A 24,535-nucleotide genomic window follows, 5' to 3' on the forward strand; every position below is an offset into this window, starting at 1 on the left:
AGGGGTGCACAGCTTGAACTTTGCATTTGAACTGCTATTGATGAGTTATGAAGTCTTACTGTATTCCTTGAAAACTCTTTTTTCTGATGTTATATTTGACAATGATTTTAGTAAAAGTATTTAATGTACCTCTTGTTATTCAGGAGACAAATAAAGAGGTACTAATAAAAATGAAAAGTACAGGAAAAAAAAACACTATTTCGCATAAGGAAGATATACTTGTTAACCTAGTGTACACTCATCTAGAGAAACACAATATGAATATTGAAAGAACAGCTTCTCACTAGCACAGTGCATTTTATTATTATTATTATAATTGTTTGAAGTGGAGGTACTTGCTAACGTTTATCTTAATAATTTCTTTTAAATAGATAACTTTTTCTTTACAGATTCCTCTGAAGCAACATGCTTATAGTCTCTAGCAAGATATTATGTTAGAAAAGACTTTACTGACAATAGATAGGATTGAGAAAAGGCTATGTAAGTTTTTTAGTCCTGATTGTTTTTTCCATAATTTTTCAAATTTATAATACTACCATGCTAATGATTCCCAACAATACTACTTGCTAAGGTGTTCTGTACTAAACAAGTCCTTTATTTTCCTCTGTATTAAATATTTGGTTTTCTGCTCATTATAGAGATGTCTGTGCCTGAAATGAAAGCATCAGATAATACTAATCACTGAATGTATATAAAGCTGGAGCCCCATTTCTATAATTTTATACAAGCACACTTTAAAACATCTTTTTTCTCATTGAGAAAAACTGGACAACGTCAGTCAGTAATGCAATATTTTCATAAAAAAAGCTGATATAATTTCAACCTGATATTTTATATATTGCATGAGGGTTTTTCTGACATTGTCTATTTTCAGTACACTGAATATGCAACTTGTCAGGAGGCTGGGCAGAGGATCCAAAAACCTAAGAGCTCCGCTGACTGACTTTTCAGAACATGTACAGGAATTGAGATAGTTAAAAGTGATAAATGGTGAAAGGCACAAGCCAGTGGTGTGAAATCTTTCTCCAGAATTTCTCACAGTGTATGTGAAATGGGGGAAGGGCAGATGGATGAAAAGCAAGGATAGCAATATTAATGTGGATATAAAACAGCAATTATGGACACTTACCATTTCCACATATTAAACAAATAGTGGCTGTAGGGAATACATGGTACAGTATGGGCTCATCTCTTTAAGAATAGTAGTACCCTGTCAATGCAATATGATTCTTGCTTGATCATTTACTTACTTGATCATGTTACTGACAAACTCAGAGTGTTTTTTTTTTTCTTAGCTGATTCTTTTAAGTGTCTCTATATGTGATTTAAAACTTTCACTCTGTCAAAGATCTTCAGGATTATTTAAAATTTTCACCGACTTTTTCTTTCGCAAATACAAATGGAAATAAATAAATGGAGGAATGAAGGTGCTGAGAAAGTGATTTAAGTTTGCAGAGTAGATCCAAGAGCTGAGCCCAGGCCCATGATCCCCTTTCCAGTCCCAGTTTTGAATGACAAATTCTAGGTTTTCACCCCTTGACTGTGTATGATTCACCTTTATCTGAAAATAAGGTGGCATTTTGTTACCAGAAGAGGTTTGTATGTCCTAAGCAGAATTTCAGAAGTGTTAGTGCTTTCTGCATGGCTTGGTGAGGTCTGTTTAAGTTAGAAATCCCCATGAGGTGTGTTGGAAGCAGCATATCAGTGAAGAGATGTCAAAGACTAAAAGGAAAGTGAAGCTGATGATGTTCACTGATGGAATGTGATGATGTGCCATCTCTCCAAAAAGATTGTCTCCAGCACTAGTATGAGTTATATCATTAATAGTGAGAATATATTGATACCTGGTCAACACTATGGATTTGTTGTCCATATAAGCTTTTTCCGTGGACAGAAAACACTTAAGTTCTTGAACTCCCCAGCCCGTCTCTTTCTTTATAAAACATACATTTCTGCTAAGTAAGAAATGTTTTAAACATTTTTTAACACTATTTCAGTATTTTTAGCATGAAAATGTTTACACGTCAGAGAATCTTCTATCTTCCTGAAAAAAAAAAAACATTAATTTTTTTCTGAGACCAAGACAGCTTATACTTGTCCTAACTGTGAAAATCCTGAAGCTTTTTTCTTGCTGTATTGAACCTAACAGAGCAATGAAATCCCCTGATATTTGTGGGTTGTGACAATTTCATGCTGACAGTTTGCACTAGAGTGCACATATTGTGCACTGTGCTCATCTGTTGCTTTTCAGAGTGTCAGCAGTAACATGAGATATGCATTGTTTTCATAAATGAAAGCCAGAAATGTTGGAGTTCTGGTGACAGAAATGGTTTTTCAAAATCTGACTGAAGCACACTCAACACTCAGCTTCCTTCTGTTGATATGGTCAAGTTTCATCTAGATAAGAGACCCATTTATCCAATAGTAATTTGTGATAGCATTGTAAAATGCTATTAAGCTGTGCTTAAAGGTGAATTTCAAACTTTGAGTTTTGCCAGGCTGTTCTTTCACTGATAGGGATTTACTCTTCACAGAAGATTTAACAAGTTGATATTTTAAGAAGAATCTGTATTCCAAGTTTTAGTTGGAGCTTCTGTGTAATTTGTAATCTTTTGGCATCCTGTATTTCACTCATGAACATAGTTTCCTAGAGTATTCCTGCATGTGCAAAGGATTTTAATATCAGATGAAGGGACATCCTTATCATAGCATCACTCTCCCAAGCGCACGCTTGTATGGAGTGCTGTGAATATGAGAGAAGACTAGACTCCGTGATCAACTAGCTATGGACAGAATGGACAAAGCCTAACTGAGAACAGTAAGAAAAAGATCTAAACTAGCTTAGATAGATCTCTATACCATTTCAATCATGTTTCCAAGAAGTTCAATTCTTCCTCAGCATGAGGTAAAAACAGACTAATCCTTTGCAAATACATTTTTTTTCCATAAACACATAAATACATGCTTATAAATTGAGCTTTTAGTCTTGTTTCCAAGTTGAAAACTTCTTTTTCTTTTGCCCATTTGATCAATTTCCTTAGGTTCTCCTGCATTATGAATTTTCCTCAGGGGTATTTGCAACATTTTCCAATGCTGTGTTGGTTGCAAGTTTAATTTGTTGCTTATTTTCCTTTCTGCTATTAGATTTGAATTTTAATATATTTAGCATTAATAATAGTCTCTGCCTGAAGGAGTTTACAGTAAAAAATAGAGATATGTAGAAATTATGACTGAGAATGTCTTATTTACAATTATAAGCTCACCTCTTGAAGCCATTGCAAAAGCACTGTATTGCAGAATGGGACTTGAGTGAAAGGCAGTTAATAGCTTGGCTTTCACACAGTTTTTTTTTTTTCCCCCTATCGTTCTCGTCAACAGCCTCAGAAAAATACTGTTGACAATGACAATAACCACCCAAAGTTCTTTCAAAATTACTAGAACATTAATAGTATTTAAGGAGACTTTTTTCCTTTATATTTCTCTTACACCCTTTATTTTTTCTGCACTTAACTCTGTGCTCTGATGAATGAATAGATGTACACAGAGCACTGATCCTTATCTGATTAGCCTCCCGGATCTGATTTTATCTCACTTAGAGACAGAATTTGGCTGCAGTTCAACATTTGCTGCTGTCGTGCATGTTGCTGGTCATAATAAGAACCATTTTGTCACTGTAATGGATTGTTGGAGTGGGGACCAGCTCACCCCTGTTGAGCGAAGAGCCGACTTTAGGAAAGTGTCCAAGTCCTGTTGACCTTAGCATTCATTGCAAGGGTGGTGTGAACTGTTAGACTTCGTTGAATTTGTGCCTCAGTTTTGCCCTTTCTGTTTATTAGGTATTGATGATTTCTTTCACCATTGCATGTCTATTTCTGGGATCTGTTTCCTGCCATGGTACTGCACCTCCGACACCGCACTTCTGACAATTCTCATTAAAATTGTACTTTACTAAAGCTTAAAGCACTGTTAATATCAGGACAGCCATTACAGATCCAAAAGGATCTGTTTTACTGGCATTTTAAAATTCTATGCTAGGTCTAATCCATGTGTATTATTACTGTGTGTCAACACACATCGTTAGAGGCTAATGAGACTCGTGTGTGCAGAAAAATCTCTCTCTCACCTGGAGATAGTAGGCTGTAAAGATGTGCTAGTTATTATAGACCTATGAGGAATCCTTTTTGAGTGAATTTAAAATAGATTGTTTCTGGTGCTTAAGGTCTTCCTTCTCTGCTATTAGATGTTTTGTTTGTTTTTTAGCAATGTTTTTTAGATGTTTAGTTTGTTTTTGATGCTCCCTTAGTCAGTTGCTTTGTTGGGTAAAAGCGGTGCATTATAACTGGAAAAGTATAATATTTTTGAAATTCATGGTTTAAGAAGTGTTCCCAGTTCAGAGGCCAGCTGTAGGTCAGCTGTCCAGCAACACACGTCAGTATGGGCAGGTATTGTATGCCTGTTTTCCTTGTGAATCAGCCCTGTCAGACAAGAGCTCTTGTTTTGTAGTTGGACTCTCCTCTTAGATTTTCAGTAGTGGGGCCTACTTAGTGTCCAGCCATCAGAGTATTTAACAGATCATACTTACAATTTTTCATTTGTCTGAATTTTCTCATTTACTCTCAGTTCAATGACCAGGGCTGATAGTGAACTTGAGCAGAAAATGCTTTCTTCTTGTGAAATTATTCAGAAGATATATTTTTTTTGAAATAAGCTGAAATTGGCTTTTTGTTTGTTAGAACATACTCTTAAGAAATTTACAAAGCAGATACATATTTGCAAGATAACAAAATAACCAAGGTGAAAAGCATCAGGCAAAGAAAAATAAATAAATAAATAAATAAATAAATATCTGCAGCTAGAGAAGAAAAATAAGGTTGGCATAAATGTTGGAAAAATAAGACAGAAGAGAGAAATTCAGCTAGCCTGGAGAAAGCCTAGAGGCACTGAAAAGCTGCTTGCAACAGTGTTATCCAAAGCCCCTGGTAGTCTAGAGTTTTTCTATTATTATTAATTTATTAATAATTCCCTAGGATATTGATCCACTAAATGTAGGTCCCACATCACCTCCTAATTGGAAGTAAAAGTGTCCCTAGAGGTGAAGTGGTCTCTCAATATTCTGTGTCACTGATTCATCTCCTTTGCTTTCCGTATCCCATTTCCGTAATTTGTTTTTTCTGTGACATCTCTCTGCTCTATTTAAATATTTCTTTTGCCTCCACTTTTGCTTTAGATAATTGCTTCCTTTTTCTGCTTATTTCTTTTTCCATCCTCTGCTGCCCTCTCTGATGACTTTGTCTCTTTTGTCTCTAAAGATCTAGAGAGAGGTTTTTAGGAAATTTAAACATTAAACTTTATTCATAACCTGCTCCCCTAGCTATAAAATGAGAGGCAGGCAAGCCAAAAGGAAATGCAGAGATGGGATTTGACTTACTTAGACATACAAATGGTTCATTGCAGAGTGAAGAGAAAAGAAAAACAAAAATCATATATTTATATCCTGATTCTCCAGTTCCAATGGCTTTTTGCTTATTTGTGTGTGAAAGCTGTTGATTTTTTCACATTATATAGAACTTTTTTTCTTCTGCTCTCATGCTTCACCTCTGATGAGGAAAATACCATGTTTCGGATGTGAAAAAGTCAAGGACTAGGACTTTCTCTCATAACTCCATTGCCCTTCAACTTAAACATGAAAATCTATAGTTTGTTCAGAAGGCTTATATTTTCCTCTTCGGAATAGATTTGAATAGCAAAAGTAGCATTTCTTTAGGACTAGTCCCTTCAAAGATGTAATACCCTGAAAATAGCAATTTTGAAAAATAGTCTTGAGGCTTTGAATCTTGCAGTGGAATATTCCTAATACTCTCACATGGTGCTTTTATTTCACACCTTACAAAGAGCTTTACAAGCAAGGTCAGTATCATTATTCGCAATTTACTCCCAAACTCAGCCTTATACAATAAACGTTTAAATCTTGCATGAGAATTTTGTGCTTTGCTGTCTAAAGTGGGGTAAAGTCCTGAAGTCTGTGACAAAAAGCCCTGTTAACTTCCAAAGGGGCTAGAATTTCACCTTGAGCACTTGTCATCTGTTTTACTTTCTCAGTTCTTTAGATCTTGGAAAATTGAATTCACTGAAGCAAGATCCACTTCAGGACAAGCTCTAGAGATTTCTACTGGAAATTCAGCCCTCAGAGATCGGAATGGCTCACAAACTTTTGCCTTCTTTTGGATGTAGGAACAATGGCCCTTACGGCCCACCTATCTTTCTGTAAACTGTCTTAAAAAAAAAAAAGAAGTATCACTTAAAAAGGAGAAAAAAAAATCAAAAATTTCTTTCTAAAAGGAGCGTGATTTTGAGTAAGGTTCTCTTTCAGCAAGATGCTTAGCTGCAGAAGGATTTTTCTCTTGTCCAAATATTTCAGTGGTACAACAGAAGATTTCAACAATATGAGCCTGAAAAAAGTGATAGCTGAATTTTAACTGTTCCACTGGAGGTATCAGAAGTAAAGAGCAGTAAACGAAAAAATAAGTTTAAATCAAAAAACTGCAGTGCAAGACAGTGTTTCTTCACTGTCTGTATACTCTCTATAGACTCCTCAGCGTCAGGATGGCTCCCCCTTTTTCCCTTTTTCTTGTCTGTATGACCTGTGTGCTTCCTGAGGGAGCTGGGAGGCACAAAAGCAGTGCGCTTGAGCCAAAGTCACACAGAATTGTCCTCATGATTTGGATGGCTAACTGAGCTTCCATGCATGGGATCATTTATAGTGGTTTCAGCCAAACCCCTCGGAGGTTACTAAAATGCATACACACAGCCTTCTTTGATAAGGACTTCTTTGATAAGGACTCACTAAAAAGACACTGTTTTCCTGCAGTCTGTTTCCTTGGGCCTCAATGTGCAAGTTGTGCATGTCTTGGTGAAGCACTTTATTGCTGGAGATTCCCTCCCCCACCACAAAATATTTTGCATCAAAGTGAAATACATACTACTCTAGCCTAAATGCATCCAAAGTAGAAAGGAATGTGGTAATCTAAAAAGGGGGGTTGGTCAAAATGCTGCCCCCCTCATACTCACATTTGGAGCTCTCTGCAAGAACAGCAAGATTTTTTATGTTCTGCAATTGAGTTGAAGAGGTGATAGGGGCTTGTTTGAGAAGGAAAGTATGTAAGAAAAATAAGCTGGTGTGGAAGGTTGGGGAGAGAAAGGAGAGCCCTTGTGTGGCTTCTGTCCCTCAGTTTAAAATTGTCAGGATATCGCTTCTCATCACAAGGGTTCAAAGGGTTAATAGAAAGAGGGTTTTTCATTGCATTGTGCGCAGTACCTATGATAGTCTGGGTTTAAACTTTAAAGGACAGGTGAAAAGAGAGCAAGCTAAATGCCTGCCTTGTATATTGGAGAAATTGTTCATTCTTGTGAAATGCTGACCTCTGTCATCCTGCCAAGCTGCCTGGGCCCTAGGGTGAGCGGCTGCTTGAGTGCTGGTTGCGAAAGTTAAAGCTGCCCGGGGAGTGCTTTAAAAGGACAGTGTCAAGGTTGGTGTACCCAAAATCTGACCTATCATTTCTTGTTCCCTCTTACATCTATTTGAAAAGTTCATGTCATTCCTTTTCACGTTTTTAAAATTCTTCTCCTCTGAAACAGAATGCTTCAAATGCTGAATTGGAGAATGCTGAAATGGAGAATTCAGTATGTGCAGTGTGGCAATGCAGGTGTCAGGAGCAAGGGGAGAGTCTGAAATACAGCACATGTGTGGAGACTGCCTTTGAATTAGGTGATGATTAGAAGCAGAAAATTCAAGTCAAAATGGGAAAGGGATCAATGAAAAAGAACAAGGAGGTCTTTACTAGTGGAAATAACAATGCGAAACCCAAGTTAAGTTCAAAAGAATTCAAAACCTCTGTTAGTTTTTATTCTAGCATTCTATACTATTCTAGTTGTACATGCTGATTCTTCTTTGGGAATATAATCAGTTTATGTTGTATATAATTCTTGACATAAATGAAATATATCCTTCCCTCTTACTTACTTTCTTTGCTTGATGACCTAATTTAAAACCCATTATGTCAATGCAATTTTCTTCTGTATGATATATGATCCCAAGACCCTGTCAGTTTTATAACCTTGCTATGCTACTTCCTATAAAAACTCACAGGGAAATATTGTAGCCAGTGAACCAATTTTTGATGTAATTGGAAAAAAAGAAAAAAAAAAGAAAAAAGAAGTGCAAATCATAGAAGGAAAAGACAAAAGAAGGAGCTAAAGCACAGAAAATAATTTTTGTTCTTAATCATGATGTTTCTCAGGAGATGCAAAGGGAAAAGAAAATCAAAATCTGAACTCTCAGAGGGTGGCTGTCAACCCTGATACCTTAAAAGAGTCCAGAGGGCCCTCAGATGAAAATGATCGTGGTGTAATATTATGCATGATCACAAGGGGGCGAAAGGATTTGACACACACATTCACATCAAAGTTCACCTCTGCAGACTTTCAAGGATTTACCCTGTTTCTTGGCAGGACTATCCATTGAATAGTGAGATTTATTTCTGATTTCCTTCTTGGCTCTTAAAGCTATGCAGCTAGTAAGAAACCTTGCTTGCTATGTTACAGTCTCATTCCTCTCTGAAATACCCTTCCCTCTCTTTAATGCTACCATGCTGGACAAGTTTATAATTCTGTGGAGCATGGAGGAAGGTCTTGCAGGGACTGGTCCAGCTTCAGGGTAGAGGAGTGAGTACAGACAAGAGGAAGAGCCTGTCCGAAAGAGATGAGGTTCTTCTGTCCCTATCCAGCCCGAAGTCTGGTAATTCAGGCTGTGCCCTGGGGGTATAATTTTTCAAAAAAAGTCCTTGAGGAATGTATTGAATTCTAGTACATGCTAAGAAAGATGTTAACTGAAGGCGGGGAGGGGGGAGGGAAATCTGAGACAAACCTCTTCAATAATAATTTCTAACTTGTGTTTCTCTTCATAGCTAGGATTTCTCTTATCTGCTAAAGCAGAGTGAAAATGCAAGCAGCAATAAAGAAGCTGTCTTGGTTAAAAGACATTGTGCCTTCTGCCAACAAGCCTATTTAGTGTTTATCTCTATTACATCCATCTGTAGATAATTGTATAGTTATGGTAATAGTGCCCTCCAGAGGAATTTGGAAGGAATCATAATACTTGGAGCTAATGCAAAAGGTGTTTTAGAAGTGAGAGCAATAGGAAAATGAAAAATTATTAAAATGATAAAATACTTGAACCTCGGGGGGGGGAAATCTCAATATCAAAGCTCTTTCTGTTTTGCATGTGCATTTGCATCTATGAAAAGCATATCCTAGTTAAAATAGCTTTCTTTATAAACTTACAGCAAGCATGAAGTTTGCATAGCTCTACTTGAATCAAGAATATAAAAGTAGATCAACTAAATGAACCAATTTCTAACTTGCAGTGGTAAAGGACATGGACAATATATTGTAAGTGAGCTTCAGCCTCTATGTGGGCCATCTTGATTTATCCTGTACTTGGAGTTGTAATGTAGACCTCACTCACCTGGAATTAAACAGGCCTCTGTTAATGTGTTCCCTTACACCGAGATGACAAGTGCAGTTGTACCATCATTAACATGATATCTGCTAAATTGGAAGGTCCAAAAAGTATGTGAAAAACAAAACCAAATCCCAAACAATCCAGATAATACCTGAATGGTAATTGGTATATAATAATATAATAAATAACAATGAATGGTAATTGAAAACATAAAATAAATAGTTCTTAAACTAAATGAAGTCCTGATCTGCATTGTAAGATGCCTTCTCTCAGCTCTAGTGAGGCAGTGCCTGGAGTACTGGCTATAGTTCTGGGCTCCCCTGTACAAGAGAGATGTGGAGCTTCTAGAGAGGATCCAGCGCAGAGTGACAAAGATGATGGACTCAAACATCTGTCTTGTGAGGAAAGACTAAGCGAGCTGGGCCTGTTTAGCCTAGAGAAGATTGAGAAGGGATCTGATGAATGTGTGTAAGTACCTGAGGGGAGAATGTAAAGAGGATGGGGCCAAACTCTTCTCAGTGGTGGCCAGCAACAGAATAAGGAATAATGGGTATAAATTAAAACACAGGAAGTTTAATCTGCATATGAGGAAGAGCTTATTTATTGTTAGGGAGATAGAGCCCTGGAACAGGCTGCCCAGGGAGGTTGTGGAGTCTCCTTCTCTGGAGATCTTCAAAACCCGCCTGGATGCCACCTGTGCCCCATCCTCTGGGTGTCCCTGCTGGAGCAGAGGGACTGGACTAGATGATCTCTAGAGGTCCCTTCCAACCTGAACCATTTTGTGATTCTGTGTTGAGGCAACCATAGATAGGTGCAGATGTTCAAACAGTTTTGTGGATGAAGCTTTTTGGGGTCCAAAGATAAAACCATGCAATATTCTCAAATTCCAGCACAGAACTCTTCTGTCTGTTTGATTATTTACAGTCACAGTAAATTTAACTTTTATAGTCATAAAGGATACGATATTTGGACAATACATGTTCTTGGTATCATTGGCAGGGACCAACTCCATTTTGTAGCTCATATTACCAAAAGGTTTGGCCATGCCCTTGCTTTTCTCTTGTGAATGGCAAATGGTTGTAATATGTTATGACACGAGGCCTCAAAGGAAGGACATGTTACTCTGCTACAATATTTTATTTTATATCACATCCTGGAGGAAAATAGACAACCCTGCAAGGCGACACTTCAGCACCTGTGTATCAGTTGTGTTCAAATTCTCTTGATTTAGTTAATTAATTAACTTACTTAAGTCAGTTACAGGTATGGCATCAGATTGGTCTGTTTGCTCTTTTCAGTATTCTAAAACTCTCCCTCCTCTTCCTCCTAAATAAATAAATAAATAAAAATAATTGAACTAAAATTACAATGAATTCTGTATTCCTTTGCTTTTAGGCTAATCTCAAGATCATGTTCAACCTGAACACTGTGGGTTTCCAGTCAGCTGTCTCAGCTTCAGAAGCAGGACAGATTCTGCAGTGATGCCACCAGCATTGAATGGAGCAATCTACTGTTTCCAGACTTTGCATCAAATGGATGTGGTAAGTTCAGTACTTGCTTGGGAAAGAGAGGAGATAGTTGTGCTACTTTTACAAAGGGACATAGTAAACAATCTAAAATTTCTACTCAACGCAAGTTTCTTATTTTGGGGTGAACTTAAAATGAGAGCAAAATAAGCTGCAACACAGAAAGTTCCATCTGCATGCGAGGAGGAACTTCTTTACTGTGAGGGTGACAGAGCTCTGGAACAGACTGCCCAGGGAGGCTGTGGAGTCTCCTTCTCTGGAGGCCTTCAAAACCCACCTTCAAAACCATGTGACACATGCTCTAGGTGTCCCTGCTTGAGCAGGGAGGTTGCATTAGATGATCTCTAGAGGTCCCTTCCAACCTTAAACATTCTGTGATTCTGTGATAAGCTAGATATAGTCTAGAGGTTCAGGGGTGACAGGAGATCGGTGTCAAGCGTAGGGAAAGTACCAAACCTAAAAACTTTCCCTTTTTCATCTTCTCCAGCAACTGTGGTGGAAAGTGTCTCTATCCTTGCCTGCATTCATGTCCTTGGCAAATGGTGATTTTAGCTGTTCATGGGCCATAATAATGGATGATACCATTTGTTTCTTTTATAGTAGTTATCTTCCCAAGAAAGTATCAGGAAATCACTGTCTGGATAAAGACTATTCATCATTTGGATGAGGAGTTTCCAGGGTTTTTGAGTGGGAAGAACATTGCTGCTTTTTGCCTCTTCTCCTTTAACAACCCATTTCTTCCCACATGATCTAATCTCACTGTGAGCTGGGAACTTCTCCCTGGAAGGCATCAGCAAACCACAGAGATGACTGTGTAAAGCAATACTGTAGATTCCTTCTTTCAGTTCCACAAACCAAATCCTTCTTCTCATTTTCCCCTGGGACATCCTTACCGCATCACAATTTTCTCTTTTTCCCCTTCCCTGCGTAGGCCTCAGAAGCTGCCCTCTGATTCATCTCCTCTGATGCTTCTCATGTGAAGCATCCTGCTGCTGACTTCAGACGACCTGCTCAGCACCATTTTATTACTGCACTAGGGGAAGGCAGCAAGGAGGGAAGGCCGCAGGGGCAGAAGCAGAGTAATGGTTGCCTGGCCTGCTCCAAACAATGCAAATTGTCACACACATCAAAGCCATGGTTGCTACAGTATTGCTACAATCAGTACTTCTATTTTTATTTTGTAGTATGTATGTATAGAGCTGCAGAACTGTTGCGTTGACAGTTTATCACTTAGCCACTTTAAGGGTACCTAACCAATCCAGATATAATGCAACAGAGAGTAGCTGCTCTTATAGGAAGCATCTGTATGGGTATCATTGATAGGAAATGTACTTTGGGGTGAGAGATGAAGCACGATATTCTGGGCACAGAAGATACCTCTTTACCAGCCACTGATTCCAAGACCTATCCAATCATGATGGAAAGTTGCTGTGATCTTAATTACACATAGCAATTTGCAGAAAAAAAAATGTATTGTTGCAGTACCTTTGCGTTATTTATGTGAAAACTCAAGTAAATTATTGTTGGCTTTCATGCTACAGGTAAGGTTTTAATGAAAACAATAATGAATACTTTGCTGGCGTGTATAGGCAACTTAAGTATGCAGTCAAATTAGCTATCTCAGCAAATGTTTTATTTCCTTAGTTGCATATAAGGAATGCTGTTCAGTTGGTTTAGAAATTATATATACACCCACTGACTTATTTTTGCAAAAGACATTTTTTTTACACTCAAATTTTCATTTGTACTGTGAGCAATTATATGATGAAATTAAAATAGTGAGGTACAAGAAGCAAGCTAGTTGCAAGAATTAGGGAAAATTCAGAAATACTGCATTACTTAAGATGCTGTAGTATTGGACTATGTGCAGTACTGCATATATAAGCAAAGCAGCTCAGGGGAAATGCAAAATAAGACAAAGTTAATAACTGTGTAAATGAGTTTTTATTTTGACCTTAGGTTGCCTATGTTCTTATGCTTGAACAGCTACTAATATATTTTCTTTGATTAGGCAGGAGAACTAATTCAGTTGTTAGGCTAGATCTATATTGGTATGATTCCACTGATTTCACTGAAGCTATTCATGTCATCTTCCAGAGAAAAGGATTCAATCCTGCTTCATCAGAATAATAAGCAACCTTGTTTGATACTTTTCATCACCCACTGGCCTGGTATGTTACATGAACCAAAGGTCAGTTCACAGCAAAAAGGGGAACCAGCATGTCTTTGTCACCACTGCTTCTTCCTTCTTTTACAGCTGCTTAGCAGCTGGCTTTAAGGCCCAGCTTAAGTCCTCTTCAAGGCAATCATAATATTAACAGCTTCTTGGAGCAACGTGGAGTCATTTTGTCAGGCTGAAATAGCCAAGTCGCCTTGGCTCGGTCACCCAGATTCAAATTCAGGGTGGTAGAGCTCTGCACTTCGAAGATGTTCTCTGTCCTCTCTCTCTGCCCCAGAAGTCCCATAGGGACTCATGCACAGTGAGCTTCAAAATGAGAGGATCTCAGGAATGGTGATGAAACAGCTCACTGAATTTTCCATATCGGAAAACCTGCTGTTGTTGCTAAGGGAGCTTATCTTAACAATGTGCCACTATTACAAGACTGGTTTTTGTATACATATATTTGTACAGTGTGTGATATGAATAATTTTACAGAAGGTCAGTAAACACTTTTGAGTGTGCTGGAATGACAAAGCTGAATTTCACAGAAAGCCATTGAACAGGCACACGACAATGAGGAGGTGGAAGGAACAGCATACGAAAACACAGTAGAAAATTCATGGAAGGTAAGAGAAATGGAAGAACACAAAATGGAATTTCAAAAGCAATCTGAACAAAGATTTTGGGTTTAAGCAGTCCTCAGCTTTGGGAGATTTGCCTTCTCTTTTTCTGAAGTACTTAAGCTCCTTTCTTAGGTCACCTAATGTATATTAGGTTTATGTGCATATATATTTTGATCTGCCTTGCTGCCTGTCTGTAACTCTTTTAGGATGGCTGTGATGAGTCTGCTTTCCATTTCAGCACTTAATTTTCTCAGTAATTTGATCTTTAGAAGCTGGTGTCATTGTTTTTTCCAAAAACAATTCTGTATGGTAGAGCATGCTGTTTCTTTTACAGGATCAAAGTACAAAAGGTGTTCAAATAGAAGGAGAGGTTAAAATCCATAATCTGCATTTAGTCATGGCTGGTTTGTGTGGGCAGACTGTGGAGGTAGGTATTTTGCAACAGCATTTTCAAACATCAGGAGGGTGTTGGTAACCTTATATATTGTACTTAGGTGTCAGAGCCTGTGAGAATGTTTTCCACATAAAACATTTTCTATTTCTCCCCCATGGAAAAGTGACACTTCTACCCCACCCACCTGCCCCTTCTTTTTCCTGATTTGTTCTCTGTTAATAAATAGAAGGTAAGGAGTGTTTTCACAACTTTAAAAGTCCTTTTTGCCCTTGACAATAAAGGTCTCCTTTAGCGATTAATCATTTCATACTGACTCGACCACCATATTTTGTTTGGCACTTTTATTTTTCTTGCTATTGTCTTTAGTTCTTTCAAGTAGCATCTACCTTTCTGGGTGTTCTCTAAGCAGGTAAGAAAGCATAATTCCTTCTCTTTGAGGGCTATGAAATAGAAAGAAAAAAAAAGGCTATGCCCCCCCCCCCAAAAAAAAACAAGAAAAAAAAAAAACAGTAACATTGGGGTGCAGTTTTGCTGATGCTTTGCCATTGTCTTGGTGCAGCTGTAGTTTAAAGCACTCATCCAAGAGAAGTAATAGAGCATCCCCCGCAAGCATGGTCTCAGCCATCGTGAATCTTTCTCATAAAGGGCAACTTCCTGACAGGGGTCATATTTGACAGTGATGGTGATAAATATGATGGCATTCCTTGTAGCCAGACAACAGCTTAATTGCTGTTGTGCTTGACATGATGATCTCTAGGGTTTTTTTTACATGCTAGTTTTGGAGAAATGACAGTAGGTGGCACTGGAGAACAGGAACATGAACTGTCTGATTTGTTATGAAAGGGAGCAGTTTCCTCATTGGCTCTGTGTTAAGTTCAGTTTCTGGCCCCATGGATGCTTTTGCAAACCTGTTATATTTAAAAGTTTACCTGCATCCCTGCTGTACCAAGGGTGAAGTTCAGATGCTCTAAAATGTGTGTGGAATGAGACTGAGAGCAAAGAGTTTGCTGAACATGGTGTATTTTCTTATGGAGCATAAGAGCCAGCTCTTCACCTGCAGCTTTGCTTTTCATCAGAAATACAAAGTCATTCACAGCTAATCAAATGAGATGTCTTTAATGTTAGTGAAATGCAGACTCCTACCAGCTGGTGGAGCAGTGAGAGCATCTAATGGAAGAAAGGGAAGCATGCCAGTGGGGAGGCTCTGGTTTAAAGCTGGTCTCTAGACATGATGTACCAGGAGCCAGAGGAAAGAAGAGGGCAAGGTTCTTGGTAGCTCAGGAGGGATTTAGCAAATAAAGTGACTCAGTAGTCTCCTGTCTTCTCTTCAGATGAGAAACAGAAAGCATAAAAATAATGAAGATCTTCAAGCCTAATTAAAATACTGAAAATGTTCAGGGTTTTCAAAAAAAAGAAAAGAAAAGAAAGAAAACTTCATAGCTTTCTGGAAATCACTGTGGAGAGACAGGGAGACGTCCCATGTCCATTCCCATTACGTACATAGCTTTCTGTGTTTGCTTGGGAATACAAACTCCTTCTGTGCACGTTGTCACCGTTTTCACTGTTCTTGTTTTATAATATCCATTTACTGTGAGATGAAACAACAACATATAGTTGTGCTGCCATAAATTGTGAAATGGCAGCTCCCAAAATTGTTGTGTTTCTCTCCTTCTGCGTCGCTTCACAATAATCACTGGTAATGACTACAGTGCAGCATAAATGCCACCAAGTAGTTTGTTGAGCCCATTGACTTTTTAGGGGTTTGAGAATGTACGAGGAAAAATGTGCCACCTTTCAACAACTCAAATACGTTTTGTCCTTGACTAAATGCTTTTAAATCACCATAACATCCTTGTCAGCATTTGCGGTACTTTGAAGGGCAGAATTTTCCCCATAATGCTCTATCAGATTCTGCTTTCACTCATTTTGTTATCAGATGTAAGATATCTGCAATTAATTATTAACTTTTATCCTAATGTGTTCAGTATTACTGCCTGGGCTTTTATAGCTGAAATACTGTTTTGTTTATCCCAGCTCCCTCACCCTCTGGGAGAATATTTTCATGCCTGTGGCAACTTTGGAGCAGATTAGGATTGGGATTTTGTGTGAATTGTGAATAGCCACTTCAGTCAGGCAGCCTATACCTTTTTAAGGAATGGTATGAAGTGTGGAGGCAGATGGTCCCTGAGGGAGCTCCTTCAGCATTGTGCCTGGAGCAGCTCCCACTTCTCCCTTTTATGGGGAGTCCTGGGCTGCTCATGTTCAAGGACAATGTGTGTGACTTTCCAGCAGGCCCTCCACAGAGGGGCAAAGGTTTCATCAGTCTTTGGGAAACATTCCAGCCTCAAGAAGGTTGTTTTCCCCATGAGACTTTCCCAGATCTGCACAGTGAAGAGCCAAAGCTGGAGGGCCTCTCTACCATGCAAGAGGTTTACCTTCTTTCTCTCCTGAGAGCAGAACTAAGAAGCCTTGAACCCTCCGGCAGCTAGCTGGAAGCTGCTTGAAGGTGAAGAAGAGAAATATTTCAGGACCTTTATGGAATGCAGAAGTCTTCCTAATCCTCCTTCTGCTTGGAGAAATTGTCTTGCTATTGTAAGCATGCCTGGCACCTGTCCTGAAAGTGTGATATCATCTACCACCATACTAACAAAAAAAAAAAAAAAAAGCAAGGCTACCAAATAATGAGGAGGACGAATAAGGTATTCCCTTTTTATTGCTACCTATGCTTGAAATTTCCCTGAAGGAAGATACGGGAAAGAATCATTACTTAGCAAACCGGTCGGACAGGAAGGAGGGTTTCTGATGAACAAGTTACGCCCACTTGATATTGAAAGCACGTACGTCATCAGAACATGAGCAGGAAGAAATAGGCGACTATATTCTTCCAACAAATTATGTGTTTCAGGTAAGAGGTTGCGACAGATATTCTTGACACTTAGCAAATGGCCCAGTAGTGTGCTTTTGGGTTCCAGTTAAATGTAAAAACAGAGCCCACAGTGCACAGATCATCATTATTAGAATGGCTGTGTGTGCTGGAGGAAGTGTTTCTGTATACTTGGACATCAGCTATTGTGTTCTGACCATTGTGCAATGCTGTCAAGTTATTTGGTTTGTCTAAAAGTTTTACAGTGTGATGGGATTTTTTCTTAAAGTCCCAGATGCCAGAATTATTTGATTATGTAAAAACAACAGTTTTCATTTAAAAGAAAAGGGAAATCTTCAGAATTCCAGGGAAAGGAAAAAAAAAAAGAAGAAGAGAGGGAAAAAAAAAAAAAAAAAAAAGAAGTTTGAGTTCACAAACCATGAGGCAAAGAAAATGAACCTTGAAGCTTTTTAAATTTTTTTTTGTTATTATAATTTTTAAAGTTTTGGCCTCAGTTGTACATTTTGAATCTTAAAGGTTGTCAATGCGCTTCACATGATTCAAACGCAGTAACAGTGGCTGGCAAAGAGCCAAAGCCTTTCTTGAAGCTTAGATGGTGTTTCAGATAGGATGGGGAGCTGGCCCAGATGCAGAGCCTAACCTTACTAACAGCATAACAACTGAGACTTACAACAGAGGGATTTTCAACATGATGTGCTGAGTCTAGCTGGTTAGTTTTAGATATATACCTATATATCTAAATATCTATATGTATATATCTAGATATATACCTATATAATAGAGACTTAGTAATACAAGCAATGCTGCCTGTGTTTCTGCCGTTTAACTGGACCTCCCTTTACAGAGGTCTGGACTCAGAGGGTGAGCCCACTGTGTTATGTGGTCATATCATGGGGACTTCTCTTTCCACTGAAAAAAAACAGGGGAGTAGAATAAACAGACCATACTCTTTCCAACCTTTGCCACTATATCTAACCTTGAAAAAAAATCTAGAAAAGCAAAAGTTCTGAAAAGTAGTACAGGAAATAAACATTCATATGTAGGTATATGGAGTCAATGAGTGTGTGTGTGTGTACATTTGTCCATTTCTCTAAGAATTGTGATGTTACACATAAAAGCTTTAGTCATGTAGAAAGCAGGACAGTTATCAGACATTTCTAATATCATTATAGTATCACAGAACTTGTTTAGACTGTAAAGAAAATATTTTAGAAACTGTTGGAAGTATATTAGAAGTATTGTGTTTTCTCGGCTTGTGTATCGGCTGTATAGGCTTCCATACAACCACTGCTTTTTAAGGGAGGTGAGTCTGGAGGGAGAGATTATTCTTTTCTTTTTTGTTTTTCCTGAAACATTCCAATTTTCAGGAGAAAAAAAATAGAGTAAAAATAGAGTAAAAAAATCTCTTTTAATTTAATGGAAATATTCTTTTTCTTTTTCTTTCTTTTATACACCCATTGTATATAAAATGGAGAGCAGAGGAAGTTGTAGATCACAGATGAGGACAGATGTAGATGAGGACAATTTAGTTAAAAAGAAAGAAGTTAATTTGATGTTTAGTCAACTTTTTTTTCTGCTAGAAAAAAAGGATGTCATTTTGGTCCAAAAAAAGGGGGGAAAGGCAGGATTCACTTTGAGAGAAATATATAGGAGTTGGCTTGTAAATTTTAAGAGAAGTCCAATGTGCAGGGCCTCAACCTGAGTGGTATGTGCCATTTTGATTAGTCTAATTTCACAAATACTTTTTTCAACACAGCCAAAGCAAACTGAAGCATGCATCATGTGAAATCAGAGTTCTTGAAAGAATAGATGGGAATAACTTAGGAGAAATAATTTCAGCCTATATAAAATTTCATTTCTCTTTCCTGACTGTGGATACCAGGAGCGTATGTCACCTGAAGTTTGATTTCAAATAAAACAGAAGTACCTAAACCTGTGAATACCTTCTGTTGTAATATAGATTTTCATTGTAAGGCTCTATTATGTAAGGTAACACAGTATAGATCTTGGGGACATATTGGAAAAGCTATTTGTGCTGCTAAGTTTAAGTAATATCTGAAAGCACTTTTCATCTCAGTAGTATTCTTTTTATGTGCTAGGGAATGCATTTTTTTACTAAATTATTAAATCAGATGTTACTTGTATGTGGTAAAGTCCCTAACACAATTGTGTACATTGTGTGGTAGTGCTATTGGGTGTGTTTTCTGTTTTTAGATTACATCTGTGCTAGTAAATTTAACGGGTCAGGGTCTTGAGGATAGGCAGCACAGAATTGGTCCTTAGAGCTCAACTCTCTTCCCAGGAAAGGTAGTGTCATGCCTACTGGGAGTGGTATCCAATACATGCTGTCCATCTCCATCATGCCCAGGAGAGTGTGACTTGGCAAATGCCAAAATCATATCAGAGAGCATGCTTATAACTGCATGAATGATGCTAAGCCACTGCAGGAGCCCATGCCTTGTCCTGTTAATTTACTAAAAGAGACATAACTTCAGGCTTTGAAGAAATATTGGTTTTATAAAAAGAAAGAAAAAAGGTAGAAATTGACTTATTTTTGTTTTGATTTATATGCCATGTTCAAGCTTCCTGGGGGTTCTTTGAATACTAAGTGGAGAAGCAAGTCTTCTCTGTTTCATCCCTGTTCTTTCACTTGCTTAACCTCTTTCTTCACCTGACTGTACTAGGATAAAAGGAATATGAGAAAGTTTTCACAGGCACAGAAAAGACAAGAGGACATGAATAAAACTTCAGTTAAGGTGACATTCAACAGGAAGCTTTGCTACATGTCTCTTTTGGAATCTTGGAGTAAGTGTGCTATACCAGTGTAACATGATGTGAATAATAAGGAAATTGTTTCTTTAATGATTGTGAGAGTTAGTATTTTTGTTCGATTGTTCCAGCCACTCTGTCAATATCATTTAGAAATCAGGAGGGAGGTGAGGTAATTTTAAGGCTGAGAATAAGGATTGGGTGAAAAAATTTTTATGTTCTTCAGATAAAGAAAATCTTTACATCCTGTGGAGAAAGCTCTGAAGTGAAGAATTCAAAACTTGCTAGATAATTTTTTGATTTAACTATTATTATTCTCTTTGTTTCAGTCAATATGTAGCTCCAGTACTGAAGCATTACCCATTTGACCCTAGAACTACTGTAAAATTCCCCTGAGGACAACGAGACTGAAGAAGAGAATCAGCCATGGCATACTTTGGGGGAATGCCTTTGTCACAAGATGAATTTCATGATGGACATGTTAATGACCAAGCTTCTTATTCGCCGTTCCATTCTCGTTCTGCTGGACAGATTAGACTGGGATTTGACCAAATAGCTGATGAAGTTAGCAATGAAATTTTTTTTTATGGTTCATCACATTTGCATCATCCCGAAGAAAATTTTTTCGTGGCGGACATCTTTGGTTTGGATGTGACAGAGCAACCTCCCCTTCATGCTGGATATCCTTTATCTCACTGGCAGCAGGGCACAGCATCACCAGTGATTGGCTTTAGATCTTCTTTCCTGCCCGCTGATAGAAATTGCTCTATGGTGGATTCCTACCCATATAGTGAAGAAAGAGAAACCTATGGAAGGAGTAGTATCTTTCCAACTGCAAACGTATTTGATTCTCATGTGGAGAGAGGCAACAAAAATCTGAATTTTCAGATAGGCTTTGACAATGTAGATGCTCAATATCCCGTCTTTTTAGACAACTATCCATTTGGACAAGGAATGAGAGATGAAAGTGGAAATAGTGAAGCTTGTTTAACCGACACCTCAAGAAGATTAAAGATAGGACCTGTTTGTCCCAGTGGCTCTGGACAAGACAGAGAGGTATTTATATTTCTTGATTTTAATAGCTTTTAAAGTTCTTGATCCTACTTGCCCGTGTCTTTGCACTTTGTATATTTACTCGCACTGATGCAACATGGACTAGAAACACATCATGTAAGGGCCTGAACAAAGAGAAAGCATTAATACCTTAGGGAATTAAACCTTTTTGTCTTATGGAGAGGTTTTGTCCTGTAGCTTTTGATTCAACTGGCCAAAAGCAGCTATGGGGCATCATATTAATTCAGTGGCCTTTGGATTTGCTCTTTGCTCCCTCCTGAGATGCCGAGATGCAGGAAAGAGACAGGTGTGTTTTCAATTAATTGTGCAGCTTTTGATTCCTTCACATTCAATATTTCCTGTAGTATTTGTATATGTTTACAAGAAGGATGCCCTCAAACAAACAGTACATGATTAGTAAGAGAAATTTATCCATCATGAAAACCTCCAAACATCCTCTTCATTTGATTCTAATATCGTAAGAGAACTCAGCAGACTGTAAAAAACCACTTTTGAAAGGAAGATGCCTGCTCTGTCTAGCTAACGAGGACTTTTTACTGGCAGAGTCTGTGTTCTATCTGATTCATGTTTTACCCAATTTATACTTGAAGTGTCAACACATCTCTGCCATCTACCCATGAAAAAGACTTTACTTCATTTTGAAGTATTCAAGCCAGTTCCTCACCTACTATAAAATGGAATATTTTCATTTACTCTAATAGCAACTTGCTAGTTTACAGCATCTGAGAATCTAGATTATGGTCTAGAATGCTCTAGTAGCTTAGGATATAATCAGTAATGTGCATTTTAACTGTTACAATTAGTTGGCTCATTGAACCATAGAGCTACAACAGAGGATTGGCAGAAATGTGAATGTTTGAAAGAGCTAGAATAATAACATCTATATGATCTGATATAAAATCTGAGATTCAAAATAACAATACACTATGCTGGACTTGTTTTTTCTGTTGAAGCAGATTATTTTCTGTGTGTCTGGTTTGGCTGACATATTCTAATCCTGAGGGAGATGGCATACTGTGACCTGCCTTCACCCTGTTATGCTTGCACTTATGTGTGCATATATCATTCTTTTTTTAAAAATAAATATACCTACTGAAGCTGTGGAAGCTGGATCCTATCATGTACACTCTTTAGTTTTAGCAGACAAAGCAAATACTTTATCATCCCCCCTGATACTTTATCATCCCCCTCTTCCACCAGTTGTCTGTGGCTCATTTTCTGGCTTTGCAGTTATTATTAACCATGTTGTCCAGGACTCCGCATATCTTTCTGATATTATATTTCTCCACATCTTTCTTCTTCTTTCAAAATCCCGTCAGAGGAAGGGAAAGAGAAAAATGATAAACCCTCCCTTTCCTTTTGTCCTTGTTAGCATCCTAAATCATTGTAGGAATCCTTAAATAGGCTATAGGATACCTCTGCACCATGAATACTAAAAGACAGTTTTTAGCTCATCTTCTGCTTTTAACTCCCAGAAATCACAACATCTTAAAGCAAGGGGGAAGAGACATTTGATTGACTTGCTTCTGTGGCTAGGGAGACCTGCAGATGTAAACATATGCAAACCTAGACAGATGGTGAGTGTGGGAAGAATATATCTGAGGAGAAGAACTCTTGAGACTAAACTTAGATGTGATATTTTGTAAGTTTAGTGATGAATATGGGAAAGGGAGGGGATTATTAGGGGGAGAGACAAGTTGGGTCATGCGTGTTTTAATTCAGGGTGGTTTGAGGGGTTTTTTTTGCTTTTTTTTAACTCATGATAGGAAACCTAGAGCATGCTGATATCACAGTGAACACAAACTTTTAAGGAGATGAGTATAAAATATTGGGGTGTAAATGATCAGGAAGAGATTAACTTATAGCATGGGATGAAGAGAGACTACAGGAACAGGCACAAATGTTCCTGTGTCAGGAGGAGAGAATTACAAGGGAGAGAAGAAAGGAGTGAGTTAAGGGGTGAGTTAAGGGCATCTACAATTGAATGTGTGGGAGGTTTTGATTAAGTTGGGGAAATATTCAGGCTCTTTAGCTAGAGGTGGGAAAAATGGGAGAAAGGAGAGAATTAATTTGTAGCAGAAAAATCAGTGTAGTCACAGGAATTTTTTCACAGAGCGACAGCCATAGCAGGACAGAAAGTGGATAAGGCAATGTGCTGGCAAGTTAACATAGAGACAGAGATGGGAAACAACAGTGAAAGGTTATGAGAAGAAAGCAGGAAAAAGCTACTGGGATGGAAGTTTTGGAAAAGATGAAAGGAGCTGGGAGGGACAGGGTTTATCCTTAGTTGGACTATCAGAATAGCTCAAAAAGTGGTTACAGAAACAGGAGAGTAAGCAGAGACTGGTGGAGCCCAGGTCAGGTAAGTGATGCATCTGAATAGTAAAAGATGGACTTTTTCGTCCACATCTGTAGACCTGGTGAAACAGAGTGCTGAAACATGCAGCTTAGCATTCAGATAGGTCACAATTATGCAAGCTGAAATAGTCATATTATTGAAATCAAGATATCAGGAATACATGATGTCATTATGATCCTTAGCTTCTGGATGCAGCTGTATAACCCTAGGCTTTATTTAATACATGCTGTTCAAAATATGTCCTGTGAAATAAGGCAACCTCATTAATTTTCTGTGGGCTTGTCACTACCAGATGAGATATTCCAAAATCATTAAGAAACTGTCTTTGTAACATCTTTGTGAGAAGAGAGATTTTTCCTCTGTATTAGAGAGAGAAATAAAACATAGCCTAAAAAGTACCCAGTAGCTTTGACAGCTCCATCTAACATGCTGAGGAGCTAATGTTTTCAGAATAGCTAGCAACATCCACCTCTTCTCAGAAGTCTTTCAATTACCAGCTTCTATTGCTACAGTAGAGTAGTCATCACGCTGAGCTTCAAGATTTCGGTCTGGGCACTCAACAAATGAGGAATACAGAATTACTGCCCAAACTTTGGAAACGTGTTTCAAGTGACTTGATTAGCACCTTGTAAGAAATCTATGGATGGGCCAAAGAGAGATTCCAGTGGTCAAGGGCTGTGCTCTGCTACTTTATCCCTGACATCATCAGTTCTCTCTATATGCAGTTATAGAGACAGAGTCTCTGTCTCACTGCACACTTTTAAGATGTTTCAAATAGGTAGAGACCAGGGTCCTGTGGAAAAATAATGAGTAATGCAATTAGAATTTTACCTTTATGTGCAATGGGGAGGATTCTAGGCTTCTGGACACCTGAAAACAGTAGTGACAACACCAAATCTCCATTTATATAACTTTATGATTCATCAGCAGAGTTGAATCTGTATGTCTGTTATGTATACGTTTCCTATCAGGACTGATTTGAGTTATGATTAGCCATGGCACCTAATGGTCTCTATACAGAGTAGCACTAGTGTACAGGATGCTTGTTTGTCATTGGGAATGAGACAGCTCCTTCGGATCCTACGTGCTCTAGGTGACCCTGCATGTGCAGGGGAGTTAGGCTAGAGGATCTCTGGAGGTCCCTTCCAACCTTAAGCATTCCATAATTCTGTGATTCTGTGAGATGCTTCTCTTGTGGGAAAGGGTAAGGATTCCTGCTTTGTCT

At 38.2% G+C, this 24,535-nt stretch overlaps 1 protein-coding gene across 1 annotated transcript in view; it reads left to right on the top strand.

Annotated features, from left to right (window-relative positions):
• The window catches only part of PIK3C2G (phosphatidylinositol-4-phosphate 3-kinase catalytic subunit type 2 gamma), a 262,575-nt gene that overhangs the window by 44,744 nt on the left and 193,296 nt on the right, over positions 1–24,535 (top strand). Inside the window, exons 2-3 of the mRNA XM_026035575.1 lie at positions 10,916–11,061; positions 20,207–20,933. Coding sequence (XP_025891360.1) covers positions 20,304–20,933 — 630 coding nt within the window. The 5' untranslated portion in view covers positions 10,916–11,061; positions 20,207–20,303. The remainder of the gene's footprint in view (positions 1–10,915; positions 11,062–20,206; positions 20,934–24,535) is intronic.

This window comes from Nothoprocta perdicaria, unplaced genomic scaffold (genome assembly GCF_003342845.1).
Source record: "Nothoprocta perdicaria isolate Ctin4 unplaced genomic scaffold, notPer1 scaffold_161, whole genome shotgun sequence".
Taxonomy (NCBI): domain Eukaryota; kingdom Metazoa; phylum Chordata; class Aves; order Tinamiformes; family Tinamidae; genus Nothoprocta; species Nothoprocta perdicaria.